Source organism: Macaca fascicularis, chromosome 16 (genome assembly GCF_037993035.2).
Source record: "Macaca fascicularis isolate 582-1 chromosome 16, T2T-MFA8v1.1".
Classification (NCBI taxonomy): Eukaryota; Metazoa; Chordata; class Mammalia; order Primates; family Cercopithecidae; genus Macaca; species Macaca fascicularis.
The window spans coordinates 2,365,503-2,388,986 of record NC_088390.1 but is presented as its reverse complement, the minus strand read 5'-3'; the positions used below and the strand labels follow the sequence as shown (position 1 = coordinate 2,388,986).

Sequence of the window (23,484 nt, the reverse complement as noted above, 5' to 3'; positions counted from 1 at the left end):
CTGAAGAGGGGGGAAAGGCGTTTTTGTGCTCTTCCCAGTAACGTGTTTGAAAATGAACATTCAGAAGAAAACCTAAAGCACCTGAAAGGCACAGGGGAAGAGAATGAGGTGATTAGAAGCCTAGCACATGCACCAGTTCTTAGGTGGGAAGGCTAAATTCTGAAGCTCATTTTTCATTCTGTAAGATTGTTTGATGCATTATTGGTGTTGTTTATAGCACACTCCATCACATTTTATTTTAACCAGCATCTCTAAATTAATGTAAACAGACTAATGATTCAGGTAATACCCTGGAACAGGGATGGGCAAAATACTGCCAGAGGCCTATGAGCTAAGAATGGTTTTTACATTCTTACATCAGGAGTTGTTCAAAAAGAGCCACACGTGACAGAGATGTATGTGGCCCGCAGAGCCTAAACTATTTTCTGTGACCTTTTACAGTAAAAATTTACCATTGCTCTAAAAGCTGGGAGAGGTGAATGCGGTTGAATGATAAGGTTCTTCTGTTAGGACATTGATTGTTAATGAGAGTGTTATCGCCTTTTGAGCAGACAATTCTTTTTTTTTTTTTTTTCTCCAAGATGTAGTCTCATGCTGTCACCCAGACTGGAGTGCAGTGGGGTGATCTCAGCTTGCTGCAACCTCCGCCTCCCGGGTTCAAGCGATTCTCCTGCCTCAGCCTCCCCAGGAGCTGGGACTACAGGCTCCCATCACCACGCCCTGCTAATTTTTGTATTTTTAAAAGAGATAGGGTTTCGCCATGTTGGCCAGGCTGGTCTTGAACTCCTGACCTCGGATGGTCAGCCTCTTAAAGTGCTGGGATTACAGGCATGAGCCACCGCGCCTGGCCGACAGTTCTTCATTATGCAGGTCTGACCTTGCAGGATGTTTAGCATTCCTGGCTTCACTCATTACATGCCAGTAATGACCCACATATACTTCCAAACATTTCCTGGGATGGGTGATAATAATCTGGTTGAGAACCATTACTTTTGAAGCTTGACAAGATCAAAAACACTTTGTTAAGGTTTACTCCTTCATTTCATCTCAGAGAACCTGACTTGGGATTTGGATTTTGATGGCCCAGGGATCAACAATAGTGAGAGAGAATTTGAGTAGCTAGTGGAATAGGGAGAGTTTTCTTTCAATAGAGTAGAATACAAAGTTTTAAGGCAATCTTTTTTTTTTTTTTTTTTTTTTTTTTTGAGACAAGGTTTCGCTCTGTCACACAGGCTGGAATGCAGTGGCACGATCTCGGCTCACTGCAACCTCCACCTCCCGGGCTCAAGCAATCCTCCCATCCCAGCCTCCTGAGTAACTACAGGCACACACCACCATGCCCAGCTAATTTTTGTATTTTCAGTAGAGATGGGGTTTCACCATGTTGGTCAGGCTGGTCTCAAACTCCTGGGCTCAAGTGATCCGCCCACCTCAGCCTCCCAAAGTGCTGAGATTATAGCTGTGAGTCACCATGTCTAGCCTAGGAAATCATTTAATGTTGTGTTTGTTGTTTGACACCTATTTTAAGAATTGAGATTGATTTGTGATTTATGAAAGGTTTGTTTTGATGTTGCTGGTGTTGTGAAAAGCACATTCCTCTCCATGTGAGAGATGGAGTAGCCATCTTTGGCCTTAATATCCAGATGATTTTGAGTTCTGTGGGAATCTGTATGGTGTACTTGAGGGACTTGTTCAAAGCCAATGTAAAGATGTAGTTTTGGCATCTCATGAATAACCTGATATCCCGACTTAAGCCAGAACTCTGGCATTAGAGATTTTTCCAGCTTGGGAGAGTTGACTGAGAAAAGTCGTCTTTTGGCTCCTTACCAAGTTAGACAAGGGAGCAATCAGCTGCTGAGTTCCAGCCAACTGGAGTGTACGTGAGGGGTACTATAAATCGTCCCTTAGGATCCAGCTCGTCGTCTGTGAAGAGCCTTCCAAATAAGAATGAGACCTGTACCTTGGATCCCTGGTCAATCCGCAGCTGCTATAGGAAGGAATAGTGAGGTGATGTTACTGTGGGAGCGGCTCTCTTTATATAGTAACACACTGCCTGTTAAGTGGCATAAGAAGGCTGCACTACCCTTTTTGTTTTTCCTGCATTGCCTTTCTCACCAACTTCCTATATTGGTTTTTGTTTCTGACTGTTCTCTTGGGGAGCTGTATCCATAGTTTGATCATTCTGTAAAATCCCTCTTTGCTCTTAAAGGTTCCAGAATTTCATCTCTACCCACTTTTCACCATCTTAGATGTGATGTATTTGAGCTAAGAGAGAGAATATGAAATCGTTGTTTTCTTGGCTCAGGATCCTTCCCCAGTCTGTGGACTGTTTGTTTGACTCCAGGGGGAAACTCCAGGTTTTTCCCCTCTTGGAAGCCTTTCACTTTAGTCATAAATATTTAGTATTGAAGCGAACTGCGCTCTTTTATTCTCCCTAGTGTGAGTGTATAGACTCTCTAGACCAGAAAGAATTTAAAATACTATCTGTACCCTCTGTCTTTCTGATGTTTGAGTTCCTATAAAATGTATTAACCACACATTTTTATTTTTAAGAGCTTAAGTGGTTTTTTGAGTTGTCTTCCATCTTCTGATCCAAAATTTATTGAGCATTTATTATAGAAATCACTAGGCACCTCTCCTACTACTGTTTTTTCCGTATCCTTCATGCCTAGAACCATCAGAGAGCTATGTAACTAGGTAACATTGGGTACTAGTAGTACTGCTTTTACTGGTTTGTACTTCAGTGTGTCATCAGCCTGTATGAAGATAAATAAAATAGAGACCTAGAGAAGCATTGCTGTTTGTGTTGCATGATGTCTTTGTGGAAGCCTATGGAAGAAATTTCTGCTCTTAGTAGAAAATGGGTTTCTTTAACCTCATGCACATTTGTAGATTGTTATTCATAATAACAAATTTGTGAATTTTTAACCCAGAATAATTCTCTATTTTAATTGTTCCAGAGGTTGTAGCCAAACTTCCTTTCGTAAGTGTAAAGGGTGTGCATCTGGGATCGTGACTTTACTGTTGGTGGCCTCTTTCTCTTTTTCTCTTTGGCTCCTCTTTCTTGTTTTTCATTTATTTTATCTTACAGTATAGTGTATACCTTTGTATCTTGCCTAAAATAAGTGGCTTCAAAGTTTTATATAGATATTTTTCTCTTTTCACTTGCCTGTTTTGCTGTAAAACCTCATCTGAGGCCAGCTAGTAGTCTCTGAGGAAATCAAGTTTTTCCCTGTCCCAATTCAGGTCATTTCCATAAATATTCATGGAGCACCTTTGTATAGTAATTGTTAGTCTAGGTACTGCACATGGAAAGGTAAGTGATGTCAGTCCTTCCCTCAAAAACACAGTCTAGGAAGAAAAAAGGATATGTAAATAAATACTTGGAATAAAGTGTTATAAGTGTGATAATAGAAATATGTACACTGTACAGAGGTAAAAGATTAACTCAGGTGAACAGGTAGAATGACCTAGAAAGGTAATCTGTGAACTTAATTTTGAAGGTCAAAGAAGTGTTTTAGGTAGATGTGGTCAGCAGACTTTTCTGGCAGAAGGAACGACATAGATAAAAACATAGCATGGTTCGAAACTGCAAGGAATGGTTGCTTCTGAGACTCCCAGCCAAGATTCTATCATTAGAATGTCTTGGGCCATGGTATAGATGTCCACATTGATGCTGTCTAATCACTCAGTTGGAACTGAGGATTCATCACAATGTAAATTGATTTGAGCTTTTGATTTGGCTCAAGCTTAGAAGTGAATCCTTCAAATAGTTCTTTCTCTGCTTTATTTTATGTATTAGCAAAGGTTGACTCACTCTAAAGTCATGCCTTCCATCATTCTGGGAAGCTTTCTGAGCCAAGCCCAGCTTGGCTTAGGAATAAGTTATGCTTTGTGTTGTAATCATTGGCACTAAGTCCTATTCTTGACTTTCACACACACAGTAGGACTGCAGCTCCTGGTGTGTATGGGAAAGAGGAATTGCAATAATACTTGGTATGGGTTTACATTTTTCTGGGATGTTTTTTCTTGATAAAGATGCTAAAACCTTATTCTCGCTAATGAGATTTTGAGTTTACTTGTGCCACAAATCTCTGAGATGCTAGGTCCTAATTTGTCAAGCAAACTATGTTAACACATTTGACATTCTCTTCTGAGGAATTTCTTTGGCAGGTTTTCCTTTAGACTTCTGGACAGATCTATACAACTCTAAGACTTTTGAAATACTTGCAAGTGATATATGTCAAAAGGTTGAATAAGGCACTAATAGATGCCCTTGGTGCTCCTAGGAAGCTGTCACTTGTGGTCACTGCAGACCAGGAGTGAGATATTATGGATTGCATTCCTGAATTTCTTTTTGTTTGCAAGATTTCTTAATCTCTGTCCTTGTCTCTACATCCGTACAATGGGGATATAGCGTACACCATCAACGCGTCTGCTTTGTCCACCGAGTGGGAGCAGAAACTTGTTTATTATAGCACCAGTCATTGCATGTCTGCCGCCTCAGAGTTAGAATAATGGTGGGATTAGGACATATGGGGCAAAGGGTATTTATTGGCTGTGAAACAAACGCTTTTTGTGGAATAGTAGAAAAAGTTGTGGCAATTTAAAAAATTATCACAGAATTAAAAAGAAATCTTAGAAAAATATATATTCACAGAAAAGTGCACATAACAAAGCCATACAAGTGATAAATTGTGACAATGTAAGCATACTTGTATAACCAGCAGTTTTTTACTTGTATCACTGTCGTTCTTCTCTTCCTTTTTTTTCCCCCCTTAAATTTATTTTTTTTATTTTTTTTTATTTTTTTTTGAGACGGAGTCTTGCTCTGTCGCCCAGGCTGGAGTGCAGTGGCCGGATCTCAGCTCACTGCAAGCTCCGCCTCCCGGGTTCACACCATTCTCCTGCCTCAGCCTCCGGAGTAGCTGGGACTACAGGCGCCCGCCACCTCGCCCGGCTAGTTTTTTGTATTTTTTTTAGTAGAGACGGGGTTTCACCATGTTAGCTAGGATGGTCTTGATCTTGTGACCTCGTGATCCGCCCGTCTCGGCCTCCCAAAGTGCTGGGATTACAGGCTTGAGCCACCGCGCCTGGCCTTAAATTTATTTTTGAGACGGAGTCTCGCCCTGTCGCCCAGGCTGGAGTGCAATGGCATGATCTCGTCTCACTGCAACCTCTGCCTCCCAGGTTCAGGTGATTCTCCTGCCTCAGCCTCCCGAGTAGCTGGGATTACAGGCGCCCACCACCACGCCTGGCTAATTTTTGTATTTTTGGTAGAGATGGGGTTTTGCCATTTTTGGCCAGGCTGATCTCGAACTCCTGACCTCAGGTGATCCACCCACCTCGGCCTCCCAAAGTGCAGGGATTACAGGCATGAGCCATCACACCCGGCCTCTTCCCTTGTAACTCTAAACTCAAATTTTTTTCTATACATTTAATGATAGCTGTAACAGAGCATTTTAAATAAATTAGGAAGAAGTTAATGCCCATGTTTTCCTTGCTCTCTGGATTCTTGTTAAGATTGATTTTCATTGTTGAGAGACAGAGAACAAAGAGAGAATTTGGAAGATAAAGAATTGGATCACAGATAAAAGGTTTGAAGGTGTTTGCTTTGATTTTTGAACTACAGAGTTTGGGTCTGGGAACCAGCACAGAAAAGATTTGATTGACAAAAAAACCAGCTGGAAGCAGGCCTTGCCTCCGGTCACAGTGAAACTGAGTCTCACCAACAGTGCTGTGGTTTACAGCCTTCATCTCGAACCATCTGGCTGTTGCAGGGGAAGGTGACGTCACGGCCTGCCTACTCCTGGACATGCTTGGTTCGGCTCAGATGTGGAATCCCAGAAGTTGTGCACTGCCGTGTTTCTAGCCTTGCTTTTCGTGTCAAGGCGAATGTCAGACTGTAGCAGGCCATGTTGTTGTCTTTGTGTCATCCATTTGTATTCTCACAGTTTTCTTCTTTTTCTGCTGCTAGCTGCCAGGGAGGTCGAGTTGCCTCTGTTGATAAAGAGCAGATACAGACGTTCACATCCAAACCTGAATGGCCATTTTTAACTTGAAACACTTTTCCTGGGAGTTGATGCGCCAGAATCCTTCCCTTATTTGGTGCCTTGCTTAAATTCGAAGCTCGCACAAGGTAGCCAGAGCTCCCTGTGTGCTGGTTATTTGCTTTATGGTGCCCACAGCAGAGTGGTTTGTGAAACCGTCTTTGTGACCACATCTATCTTAAACTGAAGCTTCCTTCTCCTTTGGGTTCTTAGATTAGTTCGTGCTCCTCCCTTTCCTGAGAGATTCAGGGGTTTTCCTGTATTGTGTTAGGTAGAGAGAGGTTATATTTTCAGATATTTTTCTGGACTGTGCACAGTCCAGAAATATTAGTGTATGAATGCACATATATTCCTTGAACTTTTTTTTTTTTTCTTTTTTGAGACAGGGTCTCGCTGTGTCACCCAGGCTGGAGTGCAGTGGCCCAATCTCGGCTCACTGTAGCCTCAACCTTCTGGGCTCAGGTCATCCTCCCACCTCAGCCTCCCGAGTAACTGGGACTACAGGCACCTGCCACCATAGCCGGCTAATTTTGTTTATTTTTTTGTAGAGATGAGGTCTCACTGTGTTGCCCAGGCTGGTCAAACTCCTGGGCCCAAGTGACCCCCTTACAGGCATAAGCTACTGTGCCTGTCCTTGAAGTACTCTTTGCTTATTCATCAGGCTCCTGTTGCTTTATTGCCGTGAAGAATAAACCTGTTCAGTTTTACAATTTTCTGTTTTCTCTCTTCTTACTGACATTATTTGAGGGTGCATGTTGTTACATGCTTCTGCCAACTTGCATGGTATTGTCTGGACTGGAAGTATTTATTTCCCGTAATCTCCAAGACTTCCCTGTTGGTTTGGCCTGGTGGTCTCTCGGTGAAAGACAGCTGAAACCAGTGGTGGGTTTTGCGTGGGGCTTTTGCTTTTGGTCTTTGTGTAAACATCTTCAGTGTCTGTCTTGGTTCTGTTAAAAAAGTTGCCTTTTGTTTGTTTTTGAGATGGAGTCTTGCTCTGTTGCTCAGGCTGGAGTGCAGTGGTGTGGTCTCTGCTCAGTGCAACTTCTGCCTCCCAGGTTCAAGCAATTCTCCCACCTCAGCCTCCCAACTAGCTGGGATTACAGGTGCATGTCACCATGCCCTGCTCATTTTTGTATTTTTAGTAGAAACGGGGTTTCACAGTGTTGGCCAGGCTGGTCTTAAACTCCTGACCTTAGGTGATCTGCCCATCTCAGCCTCCCAACGTGCTGGAATTACAGGTGTGAGCTACCGTGCTGGTTCCTTTTTTTGTTGTTGTTGTTGAGTTAGGGTCTTGCTCTGTCACTGAGGCTGGGAGTGCAATGGCGTGATCACAGCTCACTTCACCCTTCACCTCCTGGGCTCAAGCAGTCCTCCCACCTCAGCCCCTGGAGTAGCTGGGACCACAGGTGTGCATCACCACACCCAGCTAATTATTTTTTTGTAGAAACAAGGTCTCCCTGTGTTGCCCAGGCTGGTCTTAAATTCCTAGACTCAAGTGAGGTTGCCTTTGTTTTTGTTTTTGTTTTTTTCAGACAGAGTCTTACTCTGTTGCCCAGCCTGGAGTACAGTGGTGCCGTCTTGGCTCACTGCAACCTCCGTTTCCCAGTTCAAACGATTCTCCTGCCTCAGTCTCCCCAGTAGCTGGGATTACAGGCATGTGTCACAACATCCAGCTAATTTTTTTGTATTTTTAGTAGAGATGGGCCTTCACCGTGTTGGCCAGGCTGGTCTCGAACTCCTGACCTCTGTTGATCTGCCCACCTCGGCCACCCAGAGTGCTGGGATTACAGGCGTGAGTCACTGCACCCAGCCAAGGTTGCCTTTTTTAAAAGGCGAAAAATAAAAGAGCTCAGTCTCTGGGCAAGTCAGTTAACCTGTGTGCTGTTTTCTATAAGGAAATGATAGTAGTACTAATCCTCACAGAATTGTTGTAAGGTTAACAGACGTAAAGTGCTTAGAATAGTGTGCTACACACAGAAGATGCTATAGAAGATTTGACCATATATATATATATATGTATATGTATATATTTTGTTTGTTTTGTTTTGTTTTTGTTTTTTTGAAATGGAGTCTTGCTCTGTCGCCAGGCTGGAGTGCAGTGGCGCGATCTCGGCTCACTGCAACTTCTGCCTCCCGGGTTCAAGCAATTCTTCTACCTCAGCCTCCTGAGTAGCTGGGACTACAGGTGCCCGCCACCACACCTGGCTAATTTTTGTATTTTTTGTATAGATGGGGTTTCGCCATTTTGGTCAGGCTGGTCTCGAGCTCTTGACTTTGTGATCTGCCTGCCTTGGCCTCCCAAAGTGCTGGGATCACAGGCGTGAGCCACCGAGCCCAGCCGAAACCCTAAGTTTTCTAAACATCCAGAACAACCTTTACAAATACAGGTTTGCTCACGTCAGTTCCCTGCTGAAAACCCTTCCGTGGCTTTACCGAAGATCCCGTTCTTTAACAAGGACATGTCTGACGCGCCCTGCCTCCTCCTCCAGACTTTCTCTGACAGAATCAGTCATTTAGCCACGCCAGTCTACCATGTACCACTTTTGAGAACATTATACATGCTGTTCCCTTTGCTTAACACACATCAGGACATGACTCCCTCTCCTCTCCAAAACCAACTGTTTCTTCAGCCCTCCGTTTTCAACTCAAAGGTCTTTTCCTCTGAGAGGATATCTCGGATGTTGCTTCTGTGTATTTCCACAGCATCCTAGCCTTCCCCAGCCATGGCACGTCGTAACTGTCTGTGTTACCCACAAAGCAAGGATTATCTCTGCCTTGTTCACAGCTTGTGCACTGTGCTTTGTACGTAAAGTGTGCCCAGTAGGTTTTGGTTGAATGAATAAATGTACGGGTCCATGTGTGAGTAAGTCTTCACCATCCCTCTTACGCTGTGTCAACCCGTTCGTTTATAAGATGGGTTTGATGGCTGAACACGGTGGCTCACGCTTGTAATCCCAGCACTTTGGGAGCCCGAAATGGGTGGATCACTTGAGGCCAGAAGTTCAAGACCAGCCTGGACAACATGGCAAAACCCCGTCTCTACTAAAAATACAAAAATTAGCAGGGCGTGGTGGCGCGCACCTGTAGTCCTAGCTGCTTGGGAAGCTGAGGCACGATTGTTGCTTGAACCCCAGAGGCGGAGGTTGCAGTGAGCTGGGATCGTGCCAGTGCACTCCAGCCTGGGCCACAGAGCAAGACTCTGTCTCAACAACAACAAAAAAAGATGGGTTTGAGCTTGTGTGTGTGCTCTTGGAAAACTCTTATCTGGTTGTCCACCTGATCACGCAGTGGGAGCTTCAGCCGTTTCCTCTTCTCTCTCACTTCCTGGAGTGCAGACACAGCGTGTCCCAGCTCCCCTACTATTTGGGTGGATGGGCATGAGAGTTCCCAGGCATGAGAGAGATGAGTCAGAAAGAAGAGTCATTCAGAAAGTAACCCAGTCAGAGCAACAGTGTTGCCCTTTGGCTGAACTTTCTTTCTCTTTTTCTGTGTACCTGGAGATGTTAAGCTGGTGGCACATTTGAGTTGGTTGTTACAGATTGTCACACCACAGCATAGGGATTCATAAATCTTAATCTGGCACTTTCCTTTGATGGGGATGTTTTGGGAAATGTCCAGGAGCCCTCTGGCCTAAGTGAAGTGTCTGTTGGGCTCGGGTGTGTTCTGTTTCTACCCTGCAGGTGGAAACCTGGAGAGCCCCATGTATATTTCCCTGTAGCCTTTGGAGTGTGTGACTGTGTGAGAGCAGGAGTCTTGTTGCATTTGGTGTCACTTGTGCTATCATAGAATGGAATGGTGCTTACACAGAAGCTGGCAAGAAAAGTTGTATTTACTTAGAATTATGCATTGTGGGCCGGGCGCGGTGGCTCACGCCTGTAATCCCAGCACTTTGGGAGGCCGAGGCGGGCGGATCACAAGGTCAGGAGATCGAGACCACGGTGAAACCCCGTCTCTGCTAAAAATACAAAAAATTAGCCGGGCGCGGTTGTGGGCGCCTGTAGTCCCAGCTACTCGGGAGGCTGAGGCAGGAGAATGGCGTGAACCCGGGAGGCGGAGCTTGCAGTGAGCCGAGATCGCGCCATTGCACTCCAGCCTGGGCTGGGCGACAGAGCGAGACTCCGTCTCAAAAAAAAAAAAAAAAAAAAAGAATTATGCATTGTGGGCTCTTAGCATTGGAAGAAATACTGAAAATTGGTGCTTCTCCTGTGGTGGTGAGAGGTGGGTGGATATGCGAATATTCTGGTGTGTGGGGGGGGTTCCTTTAAAACCATACTCTTCATCGCTACCCATCTTCCCCTCTTAGCTCTTGAGAATCATGACTGTTTCCAGTTCATGTGTGTGGTAGCTCTGAGGTGCTGTGCAGGGAGAAACATCTTTTGAGACACCAGGGTTGTAGGTTATTTAGCCCAGGTATCAGCAGACTTTTTTTTTTCTGTAACGATCTGGATAGTAAATATTTTAGGCTACTTTGGGAGGCCAAGGCAGGCGGATCATGAGGTCAGGAGATCAAGACCATCCTGGCCAACACAGTGAAACCCCATCTCTACTAAAAATAAATACAAAAAATTAGCCGGGCATGGTGGTGGGCGCCTGTAGTCCCAGCTACTCAGGAGGCTGAGGCAGGAGAATGGTGTGAATCCGGGAGGCGGAGCTTGCAGTGAGCCGAGATCGCGCCACTGCACTCCAGCCTGGGCGACAGAGCGAGACTCCATCTCAAAAAAAAAAAAAGGCTTTGTGGGCCATGTGCCCTCTGCTGCAGCTACTCAGCTCTGCCTTTGTAGGGGGAAAGCAGCCACTGACAATGTGTAAACAAATAAGTGTGGCTGTGTTTCAACAGAATTTTATTTATGGAAACTGAAATTTATATTTCATGTAATTTTCATGTCATGAAATATTCTTTTTTTTTCAATCATTAAAAAATGTAAAAACCATTCTTAGCTCACGGGCTGTACAAAAACAGGTGGCAGGCTACATTTGACCCGTGGCCATAGTTTGCCAGCGTCTGATGTAGCCCAGTGGCTTCCAAATCTGGCGATCTTTCACAGTGACCTGGAGACCTTTAAAAATGTTGGTTCAAAGTGCCCCTCTCTCGTCCCTAGGGATTCTGATTCTGTAGGAGCGGGAAATCTGTATTTTTTACAAAAGCTGTTCAGGTGATAGACATACACTGAGGATTATGGAATTAGCAGTACTGATCTCACTCATTTAACTGTTGAAGAAACAGCCCTAGAAAATTGATGTGACTTGGTGATAATTAACAGCAAATAAATGGCATGACCAAAATTTGAACCCAGGTCTTCAACTCTTAAGATCAGCAGTCTCTGTCATATTCCTTCCCCCTAGTAAACACATGAGCAATAAATACAAAAGACGAACATATTTGTGGCTCCTTCTTTTCTTTTCTTTTCTTTTCTTTTCTTTTTTTTTTGAGACGGAGTCTTGCTCTGTCGCCAGGCTGGAGTGCAGTGGCACCATCTCGGCTCACTGCAGTCTCCACCTCCCAGGTTCAAGTGATTCTCCTGCCTCAGCCTCCTGAGTAGCTGGGACTATAGGCACACCCAGCTAGTTTTAGTATTTTTAGTAGAGATGGGGTTTCACTGTTTTACGGCATGGTCTCTATCTCTTGACCTCGTGATCTACCCACCTCAGCCTCCCAAAGTGCTGGGAGTACAGGCGTGAGCCACCGTGCCTGGCCTCCTTTCTTTTTTTTTCTGTCTGTCTGTCTTTTTTTTTTTTTTTTTTTTTTTTTTCTGAGACGGAGTTGCGCTCTTGTTGCCCAGGCTGGAGTGCAATGGTGTGAGCTCGGCTCACCGCAACCTCCGCCTCGTGGGTTCAAGCGATTCTCCTGCCTCAACCTCCCGAGTAGCTGGGATTACAGGCATGAGCCATCACGTCTGGCTAATTTTGTATTTTTAGTAGAGATGGAGTTTCTCCTAGTTGGTCAGGCTGGTCTCGAACTCCCGACCTCAGGTGATCCGCCCGCCTCGGCCTCCCAAAGTGCTGGGATTACAGGTGTGAGCCACTGTTCCCGGCCCCTTCTTTTCTTTATGTCTGGTGCCAGTTTCCGTTCTGAGAGCCAGCCAGGTACTCTGAGCTCGGCTGTCCCTCTGCTGGCTGGCTGGCTGGCTGTGTTTTCTGGAGCTGACTGCTGATTTAGCTCAATTTCCCTCAGTCGGCTGGCTTTAACTAGGAGAGAGAATGAAGTAACGAATTGCTTTAATATAAGAGGCAGCACTAAACTGCAGTGCAAAGTTAAGAGCCATTGTTTCAAGGGGTGCATTAGTTGGAAGAGGTAGTTTTAAAAGGCACATTTTACACTTAAATTCACATGTCTCAGATCTAGCCATCTTAAGTGGGACATCTGTATAGGAACTTGTGTTTAATTGAAGCTAATTGAGCTGTCATCCAGCCCTGAACAGTTCTGGAGTGGAGGAAGTAAAGGGTGAAGAACTGTTGCCATCCCGATTCTACCTCAGCCTCAGCGTGGCTCTTTGGTCCAAGTAAGGGACTTAAGGATTGATTTGCTTTATCTTCCTACAAGGCCTTTGAGTCATGCTATTTGGTTTTCCCATACTTTTTATTTACTTTTTTAAAATCTATATATCCTGGAAAGAGGAATGCTGAAAGTGCTAAGAATGAACCTCTTCTGTCTCTACTGAATGGTTACCACATTACTGATAGGCTTCCACGTTTCATGTACCAGGCCCCCCTTCCCTCTTTTTTTTTTTTTTTTTTTTTTTTTTTTAATTCTCATCTCATCTCTGTGACAGGAAAAATGACGGTAAGGAAACACAGTGCCTCCTGGAACCTTCACAGGCCTTGTCTCAGGTGTGGGAGCATAAATGGCCAGCGGGCAAGTTGTATGTTATTTATCCTTGTTCTTGGACTATAAGCTCCTTGGCAGTAGAGACCCTGTCTTGTTCGTTTGCTCCTGTACCCAGCATAGGAACGCGGGGATGAGGATGACGTGTGAACAACATTACCAGTGCGCCCACATCCTCCTCCGCCTTGTGATCTCAGTGCTTGAGAGAGACTGATAAGTGGGCTTTGATTGAATGCTATGAAAGTCCTGGCCATTTGACTAACAGGTACTCATGAAATTTGGTCTCCACCTATGTTGTCTCATATCTAAGAGGATAGATCCCTTTTCTAAAATGCAACCAAGTTTTGTTTTTTAAAAAATATATGGGGCCAGGACCAGTGACTCATGTCTGTAATCCCACTACTTTAGGAGGGTGAGGCAGAGGATCGCTTGAGCCCAAGAGTTTGAGACCAGCCTGGGCAATATAGTGAGACCCCGTTTCTACAAAAAATAAAAAACTAGCCAGGCGTGATTGTGTGCGCCTGTAGTCCCATCTACTCAGAAGGCTGAGGCGGGAGGATTGCTTGAGCCCAGGAGGTCTAGACCACAGTGAGCCTTGATTGTGCCACTGTACTCCAGTCTGGGTGACAGAGCGAGACCCTGTCTCAAAAAAAAAAGTATATAAAAATAGAAACATTCCATGCAGATAAGAGAATAATAATTTATGCCCCTCAAAATTACTTTAAAATGCACTTTGGAATTCCTTTAATACTGACTACCCTTACTATCCTTAAAATGATTCACTTTTCAGAACTTCCGTTTTTCACACAACTCTGTAAAAGCAGGAACCACTCTTTCGGAACTGAAGTTGGGCCTGTTTCAGAATCCCCTCCTCTTGCGTTGTTGTCTCTGAGCAGCTTTTCTCTCCTTCCTTGCTCCACAGGCACCAAGCCCTTAGACACAATTGTGAGGGATACTTTTCGAGGCTTGTGTAAAACATCTACTCCTCAGACTTCTTTAATTTATATTATTTTATTTCATCCTTTTAGTTCTGAGTTAGGTAATGTCAGTGGTAGAAATTCCATTTTACAGTCCAGGAACAATCCAAAATATTTTACTTACAATCCCACAGTTAATGACAGGACAGACTTTACTGTGTGTCCAGAGACCTACCCATCCATCTGCTGCCATTAGTGTCTCTTTGGGTTGAGCGCAGGAGTCCACAGTGAATTTGTTTTGGACTTGAACTAAGGAGACAGAAGACCCTTAGTAATGCTAACACTGCCTCTCAGGGATACACCCAAGGAGCATTTCTGTTTCAGTGAACAGTCCATAAATATGTAAGGAAGATGTGAACGCAGATAAAGCCTCACAATTTGAGAAGTAACATCTATTTTCCATCTGAGCGAGAACCATCTAGATGTATTGTTAAAAATAAAAAAGTCTACCAGGCAAAGTGGCTCACGCCTGTAATCTGAGCATTTTGGGAAGCCACGGCTGGAGGATTGCTTAAAGCCAGGAGTTTGAGACCAGCCTGGGCAACAAAGTGAGAACCCTATCTCTACAAAAAATAAAAATAAATTAACCCTGTGCATGGGTATGTGCTTGTAATCTTAGCACTTTGGGGAGGCGAAGGCGAGAGATTGCTTTAGCCCAGGAGTCAGAGGCTGCAGTGAGCCGTGATGTTGCCACTGCACTCCATGCGGGGTGACAGAGTGGGACACTGTCTCTAAAATAAATAATAAAAATTAAATAGCTGTAGAAATGGAAGTCAGTCCATGGTGATGTGTTAGAGAGGAAGGAGGAAGGAAGCTCAGACTAAGGCTTTTGTGACTGTGGATTTGGTGTCAGTTAAGAGTTCTCCAAAGTATCTGCCTCAGTGCTAGTTGACTTCATATTGTCTCTTGTAAATGTTGTTTAGGTCCGATTTGATCAATATGTAACAAATCCGCTCCCTCATGTCATACATCTTCTAGGATGTATCTGCATTTTTAGCTCCTTTCCTAATTGAAGTGTTATTGATGACAACAAAGAGAAAGTACGTTTAGCAGTGATGTTCAGGCTAAAAGTAAAGCAGTGGTTCTCATTAACTAAGGTTAGGGAGAATGTGTGTATAGTTTGAAAAAGTTATCTGAGATTTTCTTCACTCCCACTAGTTGAAAAGTAATGCATTGAAATTGACTTTTTGCAGTTAAAATATGGTAGTGGCAGGTATGGATTCAGGTAATTAGGTGGGCTTCATCTCCTCCACTAAGGGAAGGATCTTGGTGAAGTACACTAGAAGCACAGATGTTCCAAACCTCTTGGGGCTCTCATGTTAGTCCAGGCGGTGCTGTAGTTCAAACAGTATGAGTTTCCTACCTAATCAGGAAGGAAAACTTAAAAGCAAAACTTGAACGGCTTTTTAGTTGCTCTTATTCCCTCGTTAGCCCTTCATTGAATCAGCTCACCAGTTCTTTTCCTGAGATAGGTGTAGGATAAGAGAAAGAAAACTGTATTTGGAATCTGAAGACTTGGATTCAAGTTTTAACTCTGCCATTTACTAATGTAAAGTTGCTTAAATTTCTGAGTTGGCTTGGGGGATGGTATTTAGGCTTGAATGAAGTGAGTTAGTATCTTTTGTTTTTTTTTTTTTTTTTTTTTGAGATGGAGTCTCACTCTGTCTCCCAGGCTCCTGCCACCACACCCAGCTAATTTTTGTATTTTTAGTAGAGACGGGGTTTCACCATCTTGGCCAGGCTGGTCTCAAACTCCTGACCTCAATTGATCCACCTGCCATGGCCTCCCAAAGTGCTGGGATTCCAGGCCTGAGCCCTGCACCTGGTCTCTTCCATTCTGTTGATAGAGCCCAGTGTCCCTGGCCCTGACTCACCTTGCTGTATAGACAGGTTATCTTCAGTGAAATATTCTGAGCTTTTTATCTATAAATCAATGTTAAGCTAGTATTACCGATTAAGTGTAACTCATTTAAAGCAAAAATAGAGTGAACATTCTATGCAGAGTTTGATGTTGGTCATTGGTAAAGTGGGAATGTACCCCTTTTCCACACTTGGCTTCCGTATGAAATAGATGGAACTGCCATAGCTTGGTTGGTGTTCTGTTTTGCAAGAGGAGTAAACAGGGAGTTTTTCCTTTTGGGGCAGACTGCCCAGGGATACTGGACTCCTTGCCCTGACCACTGGGATCCTGGGGTCAAGATTCTTCACTTCTCTTCCTGGCTGGCTACAGAGCCCTGAAGATATTGCTTCTAGGAGACCAGGGAAGATGACAAGGAAGTTTAGTTTTTCGATTGTCTCTGCTTTCTTTGCATTTGAATTGAAATTTGTTTCCTTCCCTTGTTTTGCTGAGAAATCTTTTGGTTTTGATGGAAGTAGATTTTCTTTTTTTTTTTTTTTGAGATGGAGTCTCACTCTGTCGCCGAGGCTGGAGTGCAGTGGCCGGATCTCAGCTCACTGCAAGCTCCGCCTCCCGGGTTCACGCCATTCTCCTGCCCCAGCCTCCCGAGTAGCTGGGACTACAGGCGCCCGCCACCTCGCTCGGCTAGTGTTTTGTATTTTTTAGTAGAGACGGGGTTTCACCGTGTTAGCCAGGATGGTCTCGATCTCCTGACCTCGTGATCCACCTGTCTCGGCCTCCCAAAGTGCTGGGATTACAGGCTTGAGCCACCACGCCCGGCCGGAAGTAGATTTTCTAGAACCTTGAACCACGATTGTAAATTGGGGGCTCATGGGCCAGATGTATCTGGCAAATGTGTTTTTTGGCTTCTTTAATGCTTATATTATTTTCATTAGTAGCCAACATGTAAAAGCCAGAGGATTTCACATAAAAATCCAGATTCAGTCAGGTGCAGTGACTCACACCTCTGTGATCCCAGCACTTTGGGAGGCTGAGGCAGGAGGATTGCTTGAGCCCACGATTTTGAGACCAGTCCGGGCAACATAGTGAGAACTCCAGTCTACAAAAAATTAAAAATTAGCCAGGTGTGGTGACACTACCTGTAGTCCCAGCTACTCAGTAGGCTGAGGCAGGAGGATTGCTTGAGCCCAGGAGGTAGAGGTTGCAGTGAGCTGTGATCACACCACTGTACTCCAGCCTGGGCGACAGAGTGAGACCCTGTCTCAAAACAACAAAACAAGCTGGGTGCAGTGGCTCACACCTGTAATCCCAGTACTTTGGGAGGCCAAGGCAGGTGGATCACTTGAGGCCAGGAGTTGGAGACCAGCCTGGCCGACATGGCAAAACCCTGTCTCTTCTAAAAATGCAAAAATTAGCTGGTTGTGGGGGTGCACGCCTGTAATCCCAGCTACTCGGGTGGCTGAGGCACGAGAATCACTTGAACTGGGAGGTGGAGGTTGCAGTGAGCTGAAATCATACCACTGCACTCCAGCCTGGGCGACAGAGCGAGATTCTGTCTCTAAAAACAAAAACAGGCCAGGTGCGGTGGCTCAAGCCTGTAATCCCAGCACTTTGGGAGGCCGAGACGGGCGGATCATGAGGTCAGGAGATCGAGACCATCCTGGCTAACAGGGTGAAACCCCGTCTCTACTAAAAAATACCAAAAAAACTAGCCGGGCGTGGTGGCGGGCGCCTGTAGTCCCAGCTACTCGGGAGGCTGGGGCAGGAGAATGGCGTGAACCTGGGAGGCGGAGCCTGCAGTGAGCCGAGATCGCGCCACTGCACTCCAGCCTGGGCGACAGAGCAAGACTCCGTCTCAAAAAAAAAAAACCCAGATTGCAGTTTCCAGCTTGGGCCCACATAGAGGATTTGGCTAAAACTGGGGTGGAATAGTCATAGGTTGCTACTGTCTCCATCAGCATACTTCATGCCTAGCCCTGCAGACACTTGAATTTGCAGCTCCAGACATAGAACATGAACTCTAGTTTTTAAAGCTGGTGAAGTACAATTTGATGAGTTAGTGGTGGGTTACCTTGCTCTTGGTTATCAAAAAAGAGTCCTGCTTTCCTAGCTAAGAAGGTAGAAAAATAACTCAAATAGAACCAGGGACATCACTAGTATCCTCGCTCCTGTAAGAGTTTCATTTCCATGATTATGGAGCCAGGGTGGCTCCTAGATCCTCAGAGAGCTGTGGGCATCTTTCTTTACATCCTGCTTATTCAGATTCACCACCTCATCCCCTGCACACAGGTGCCACTGCCGGCAGAGGGTGCTGTCTGCTCACTGAGCCTGCTGTCATCTTGGCTCAGCTGAGCGGCAGCTGTTGGGCATGTGCCCTGGGTCTGTGAGAGTTTGGGCATGTCCATTTGGTTCCCATCCCTAGTGCCCACCCCTTAGACCCTGGCCAGGTTATTGTGTCACTGGGGACTCTGTTCAGTAACAGGAAACTGGGGAAAGTTTAATTGTTTTCTCCTCTCCCTTTTTCCCATGCAGCTGAACAAAAGGTTCATCCTCAGTTTTCTCCATGCCCATGGGAAGCTGTTTACCCGGATTGGGTAAGTGTGCAGGATGTTTATTTTATTTTCCTACATTACAAGTCATTTTGGAATTTAATATTGTTAGCAACTGGACTGTGTTTGTAACTGAGGGCACAGGGTGTGAATTCTTAGAGGCCTCCACCTTCTCTTCTCTTCCCTTCATCTTCTGTCCTACTGTGCTCATGAAATTTGGGAAATATTACTCTCTATCTCTCTTGTTTCTTCTTTCTCTACCTTTACTAAAACCCTTCTTTAAATACAATCTTGTCCCAGCCCCCACCCCAGTCCCCCTGGGTTTCTCTTGCCTCTGCCTTCCGGCTCAGTCTCCAGTGAATGCCTCAAGGCAGTCGTGCTAAATCCCTGGGTACAGCTGTCAGGGGGTCCTCTTTGGGAAGAATACTGTCCACTAATTTTCCATCAAAAATAAGAGTAACATTTTCGCTCTATGTCCTTCTGACCCATATCCTTTCCTCCTGTGCTCAGTTTCCTGTGCCATATTGCTGATCTCATTAAATACCAAGCCTCTTACAGTTTCATCATTCACCATGGATTTCCATAGACATCTCAGGGAAGGTGGTATGTGCAAAACCAACACTTGACTGCTTAAATTCCTGGAAACAGATCGAGTTTTGAGTATTCCTTTATTCCTTGGGTGGATCCGAGTTCTTCCTCACTGTGTAAAACTAGTGATCCTACGCCCAACATAATGCCTACACACCAGAGCAGATGGATGCCTGGAGCCTCTTTAGTACAGGATCTCCCTGAGTGTAGGAGAGTGAGGAGCGGAGTAGGTGGCAGTGCCCCCAGACCAGTCTTCCACTCGACCCGTCTTCCGCTAGACCAGTCTTCTACTGGATTCTAATATTTTCTGAGTTGGAAGTTGTATTATGAGCTGCCCTTTGGGGTGATTTGTTTTGAATTATAGATACCCCAGTTATTGTCAGTGTTTCCCTTTCACTTCCCGTCATAACTTCGTAAGTTTATCTGTAATTCTCTAGAAGGCTTTCTTTTTTTTTTTTTTTTTGAGACAGAGACTTGCTCTGTTGCTCAGGCTGGAGTGCAGTGGAGTGATCTCAGCTCACTGCAACCTCTGCCCTCTGGGTTCAAGTGATTCTCCTGCTTCAGCCCGCCGAGTAGCTGGGATTACAGGCGTGCACCGCCACGCCCAGCTAATTTTTGCCTTTTTAGTAGAGATGGGGTTTCACCATATTGACCAGGCTGGTCTTGAACTCCTGACCTCATGTGATCCACCTGCGTCGGCCTCCTAAAGTGCTGAGATTACAGGCGTGAGCCACCGCTCCCAGCCTAGAAGGCTCTCTTAGTGGAGGTAGGGGCTATGTCACTTTCCACATACTGTTGTAGGTAACTTTTTTGAGAAGTGGAAAGGCTTGGTTCCACTGGAAGAAACTGCTCCACGGGCAGTGGACTAGAAAGTGTGCTTATTACATATTCATTCATTATCGACCTGGGTAAGATTGATAGTGATGGTCATTGCAAGCATAGTTCGGATTTCAAAATGACTTGGGAAAATTGGAAAAGGTACTAGTAGACGGATCTCTGTCTGTAGACATAACAGGTGGAGATATTCACTTAGGCAAAGTAAACTAGATGCATCACTGGTCCCATCTCCTGCCTCCCAACTCCGCTGTCCTGCCACTGCCACCAGTTCAAGTTCCACTCTGGCAGTTTTTGCCTCACTGTTGTATTCCTAGAGCCTGGCATGTAGTATTTGTTGTATAAATGAATGAATTATAAAAAACGGATGGATTGCCAAGCACTGCAGAGAAACATGTAGTATTCTAGTAGGTTACTGTAGACCCAAGACAGTCACTAGTGAGTAATGTAAGGCTGTAGTTACAAGGTGGAAGTTACTTACATTTTTAATATGATATCGGAATCATCTTAAAAATAACACATCAGAGTAGGAAATACCTTTGTGCTACTCTTAAAGTAACAGTTGATGGTACTCCTGCTTTTTATTTATTCTTTTTTTTTTTTTTTTGAGAGAGAGAGAGCCTGTGTGTGTTACCCGGCTGTAGTGCCATGGCTATTCACAGACATGATCATACCACACTATAGCCTTGAACTCCTGGCTCAGCCTCCCGTGTCACTGGGACTACATGCTCCACCACGACAACTGGCTTATTTACCTTCTTTTTTTTTTTTTTTTGAGACGGAGTCTCGCTCTGTCGCCCAGGCTGAAGTGCATTGGTGTGATCTCGGCTCACTGCAGGCTCCGCCTCCCGGGTTTACACCATTCTCCTGCCTCAGCCTCCAGCGTAGCTGGGACTACAGGCGCCCACCACCACACCCGGCTAATTTTTTTTTTTTTTTGGTATCTTCAGTAGAGATGGGGTTTCACCGTGTTAGCCAGGATGGTCTCGATCTCCTGACCTCGTGATCTGCCTGCCTCAGCCTCCCAGAGTGCTGGGATTACAGGCATGAGCCACCGCGCCCGGCCTGTTTATCTTTTATAGTTCTCGTTTTTTCATCTTTCTCTCCTTTACTACTTTTCACTCAGTGTTTTCTTTCCTTTTTTCCTTGGCCTATGTTTGTTCTTTAAATTTTCCTCTACCATGTTGCCCTAAGTCGAGATTTCTCAACCCTTGGCACTGTCGACGTTTTGAGCCAGGTGACTCTGTTGTGAGGGGTGTCCTGTGCGTTGTAGGATACTTAGCAGCGTCCCTGGCTTCTTTCCACTACGTATCAGTAGCACACTCCCCCACCAAATGTGATGATTCAAAATATCTCCAGACATTGCCGAACGTTCCCTGGGAGACAAAATTGCCCCTCGTTGAAAATCACTACTCTAGATATTTCTTGCCCTGTTAGAGACTTTTGGGACTAAAAAAGTTATAAATCTTGGTGCAGAATGTAGGAACATTTAGGGTATATTTTTATCAGCTTATGCAGTAGTTACACCCTGATTTCCCCTTCACTTCTAAAATTCTTATATTTCAGCACATATTTTGGAATAAGTTTGGGAAAGGACCACAGTAATGATTAAAAAGCCAGATAATGACCGGGCGCAATGGCTTACACCTATAATCCTATAGCATTTTGAGATGCCAAGGTGGGAGAATCACTTGAGCCCAGGAGTTCAAGACCAGCCTGGGCAACATAGGGAGAAGACTCCATCTCTCTTTTTAATGGATATAATAGAGAATTTTTTTTTAAAGCCAGAAAATGAGATCTGAAAGGAAAAATTAATTTTAAAAAACATTAAGGTAAAAAATATTTATTTAGAGGCAACTGTAGGGTGCCTACATGCTTAAATATAAAAGGGTCCTAACAGGATAGTCTTGATTTTTATGGAATGACAGTAAGGGAAATTGGCTTCTGTTGTAGCTGGAGAGATTTGGGTTAGGTGTAAGAAAATTTCACAGAAGGGAAGATGGTTGAGAATTTTCTTTTTTGGAGGCCTTTAAAAATGAATAGATTATCTCATTTGTCTGAGGTGGTTTACTGTGTTCCAGGTTATTTTTCAGGATCTCTTTTATTCCTGCCTATAACATATTCTGTTGTCAAAAAGGTAAAGCCAGCCCAGTTTCACCTTCATGAGAAATGACTTACGGTACTTTTCATTGAGGAAAATGTATGTCAGTTCTAGGCACTGCATTCCCTCTATGGGTTTCCTCTTATTCTGTCCTGAAGGTAAAATAAAATTGAGCCCCATCTTTATTCTGGAAGGCAGAAACAGAAATAACATTTCTATTGCAGGGAGAAAGGTATAGACGTCTGTAAGACTAGGAAAGCAATGATCCCAAGCCACACACAACATCGTGGACTGTTGCCTAATTACCAAGAAGATGTGAAATGTGGGCGGCGTTGAGAACGAATTAAGAGTGAGGAGATTGTAATGGGGAGCAGCTGAAGGCACATCTCTCTCCCGCCTGCCTTTTCAGAAAAGCCCCGACGCTGTGCTTCCGGGCATGGTCTGCTCTATGCCTGGTGCTCCACAGTGCATCAGCATAGACTCGAATGCCTACTATGTGCAAGATAAGTCTCTCAGCTCCCAGCACTAGCTGACCAGAGGTTCAGAGCTTTAGAGGAAAGACTCAGTGCCAAAAAGAGTCTGTTTTTCACTGCTTACTAGTTACAAGATCTTGAGAGTAAACAAGTCAAAGCTGCTGTGGGCTTCAACTAACCTGATCAATGGTTTAAAGAGATGATCTCTGAGGTCCATTCCAGTCCTTATGTTCTGTAGCACTATGATTTGTTTTTTTTCTCATTTCCACCCTGTCACATGGCTTAATTTTTTGGTTTTGTTCTTTTGCTCCTGGCTTTTTGCTATCTTGCTCGGTTTTTAAAAATTAAGAGGTTGAAAAAAACTAACCTGGATTGTTTTCTGCAGAGAATGTTGTCTAGCCCAGCTGTGTTCCTCAGCATCTGAGGGCTGAGTCCTGCTCGGTTAGTCACCGTCTGAGTCAGTCCTGGGCCTAGGTCCCGGTGTTGTCTGAAAGATTCGTTTCTTGAAACTGCCATTCAAATGAAACAAGGTGTCCCTAGAGATCACTTCACAAGGCACCACTTTTGTCCGTGAAACACACGGCCCGAAAACGATGGTATCTTCTGAGGTTTTAAAGGATAGGGACAGAGTCATCTCGGATTCAGGAGAAGGACTCAGTCGGGGTGCCATATAGTTCCTGACAGACCCTTTCCTGGTGAGAGGCAGATCACACCTGTGCTCGGACTCCAGTGAGAGAGGTTAGGAAGCTGCAGCCTCTAGGCTCTGAATTTGTGACAGATAGTATGCTTTTGCTTCCTATTAGCCTTGATCATAGTTACCACTTTAGTTTTTACTTGCTTGCCTAGTCATGCTATTTGCATAGCTTTAAAGTCTCTTGGAATTCAAAGACTGATGTATTTATTTTGTACTTTTAATTTTTAAAAACATAATGTTTGTGCCTGATTCATTTTTTAAGTTAACAAATGTTCTTAAACACAAAAGTAAGATGTATTCATTATGGGATAAATCTTTTCTTTCTTTACAGTGCTTTTTGTAAAGTATTTAGAAAACTCAGCAAAGAAGAACAAATAAAAAATTACCCATATTTCTACCACCTAGAGAAAACACTGTTAAAATTTTTTCAATTTTTTCTACATATCACATACATACTTTTAAAAATTGCTTTATAACTATTTTTTAAAATATATTTTGAAGTTTCTCTCACATGATTAAAAATGTGATACAACTTTA

General features: G+C 44.4%; 1 protein-coding gene across 7 annotated transcripts in view; it reads left to right on the top strand.

The window, feature by feature from the left end:
* The window catches only part of SMG6 (SMG6 nonsense mediated mRNA decay factor), a 243,592-nt gene that overhangs the window by 37,785 nt on the left and 182,323 nt on the right, over positions 1-23,484 (top strand). For all 7 annotated transcript variants that reach the window (XR_012425112.1, XR_012425113.1, XR_012425114.1 and 4 more), the window contains one exon: positions 18,241-18,302. Coding sequence is in view for 4 of the 7 variants with exons in the window: in XM_005582468.5 (XP_005582525.3) it covers positions 18,241-18,302 (62 nt within the window). In the remaining 3 variants the exon portion in view is untranslated. The remainder of the gene's footprint in view (positions 1-18,240; positions 18,303-23,484) is intronic.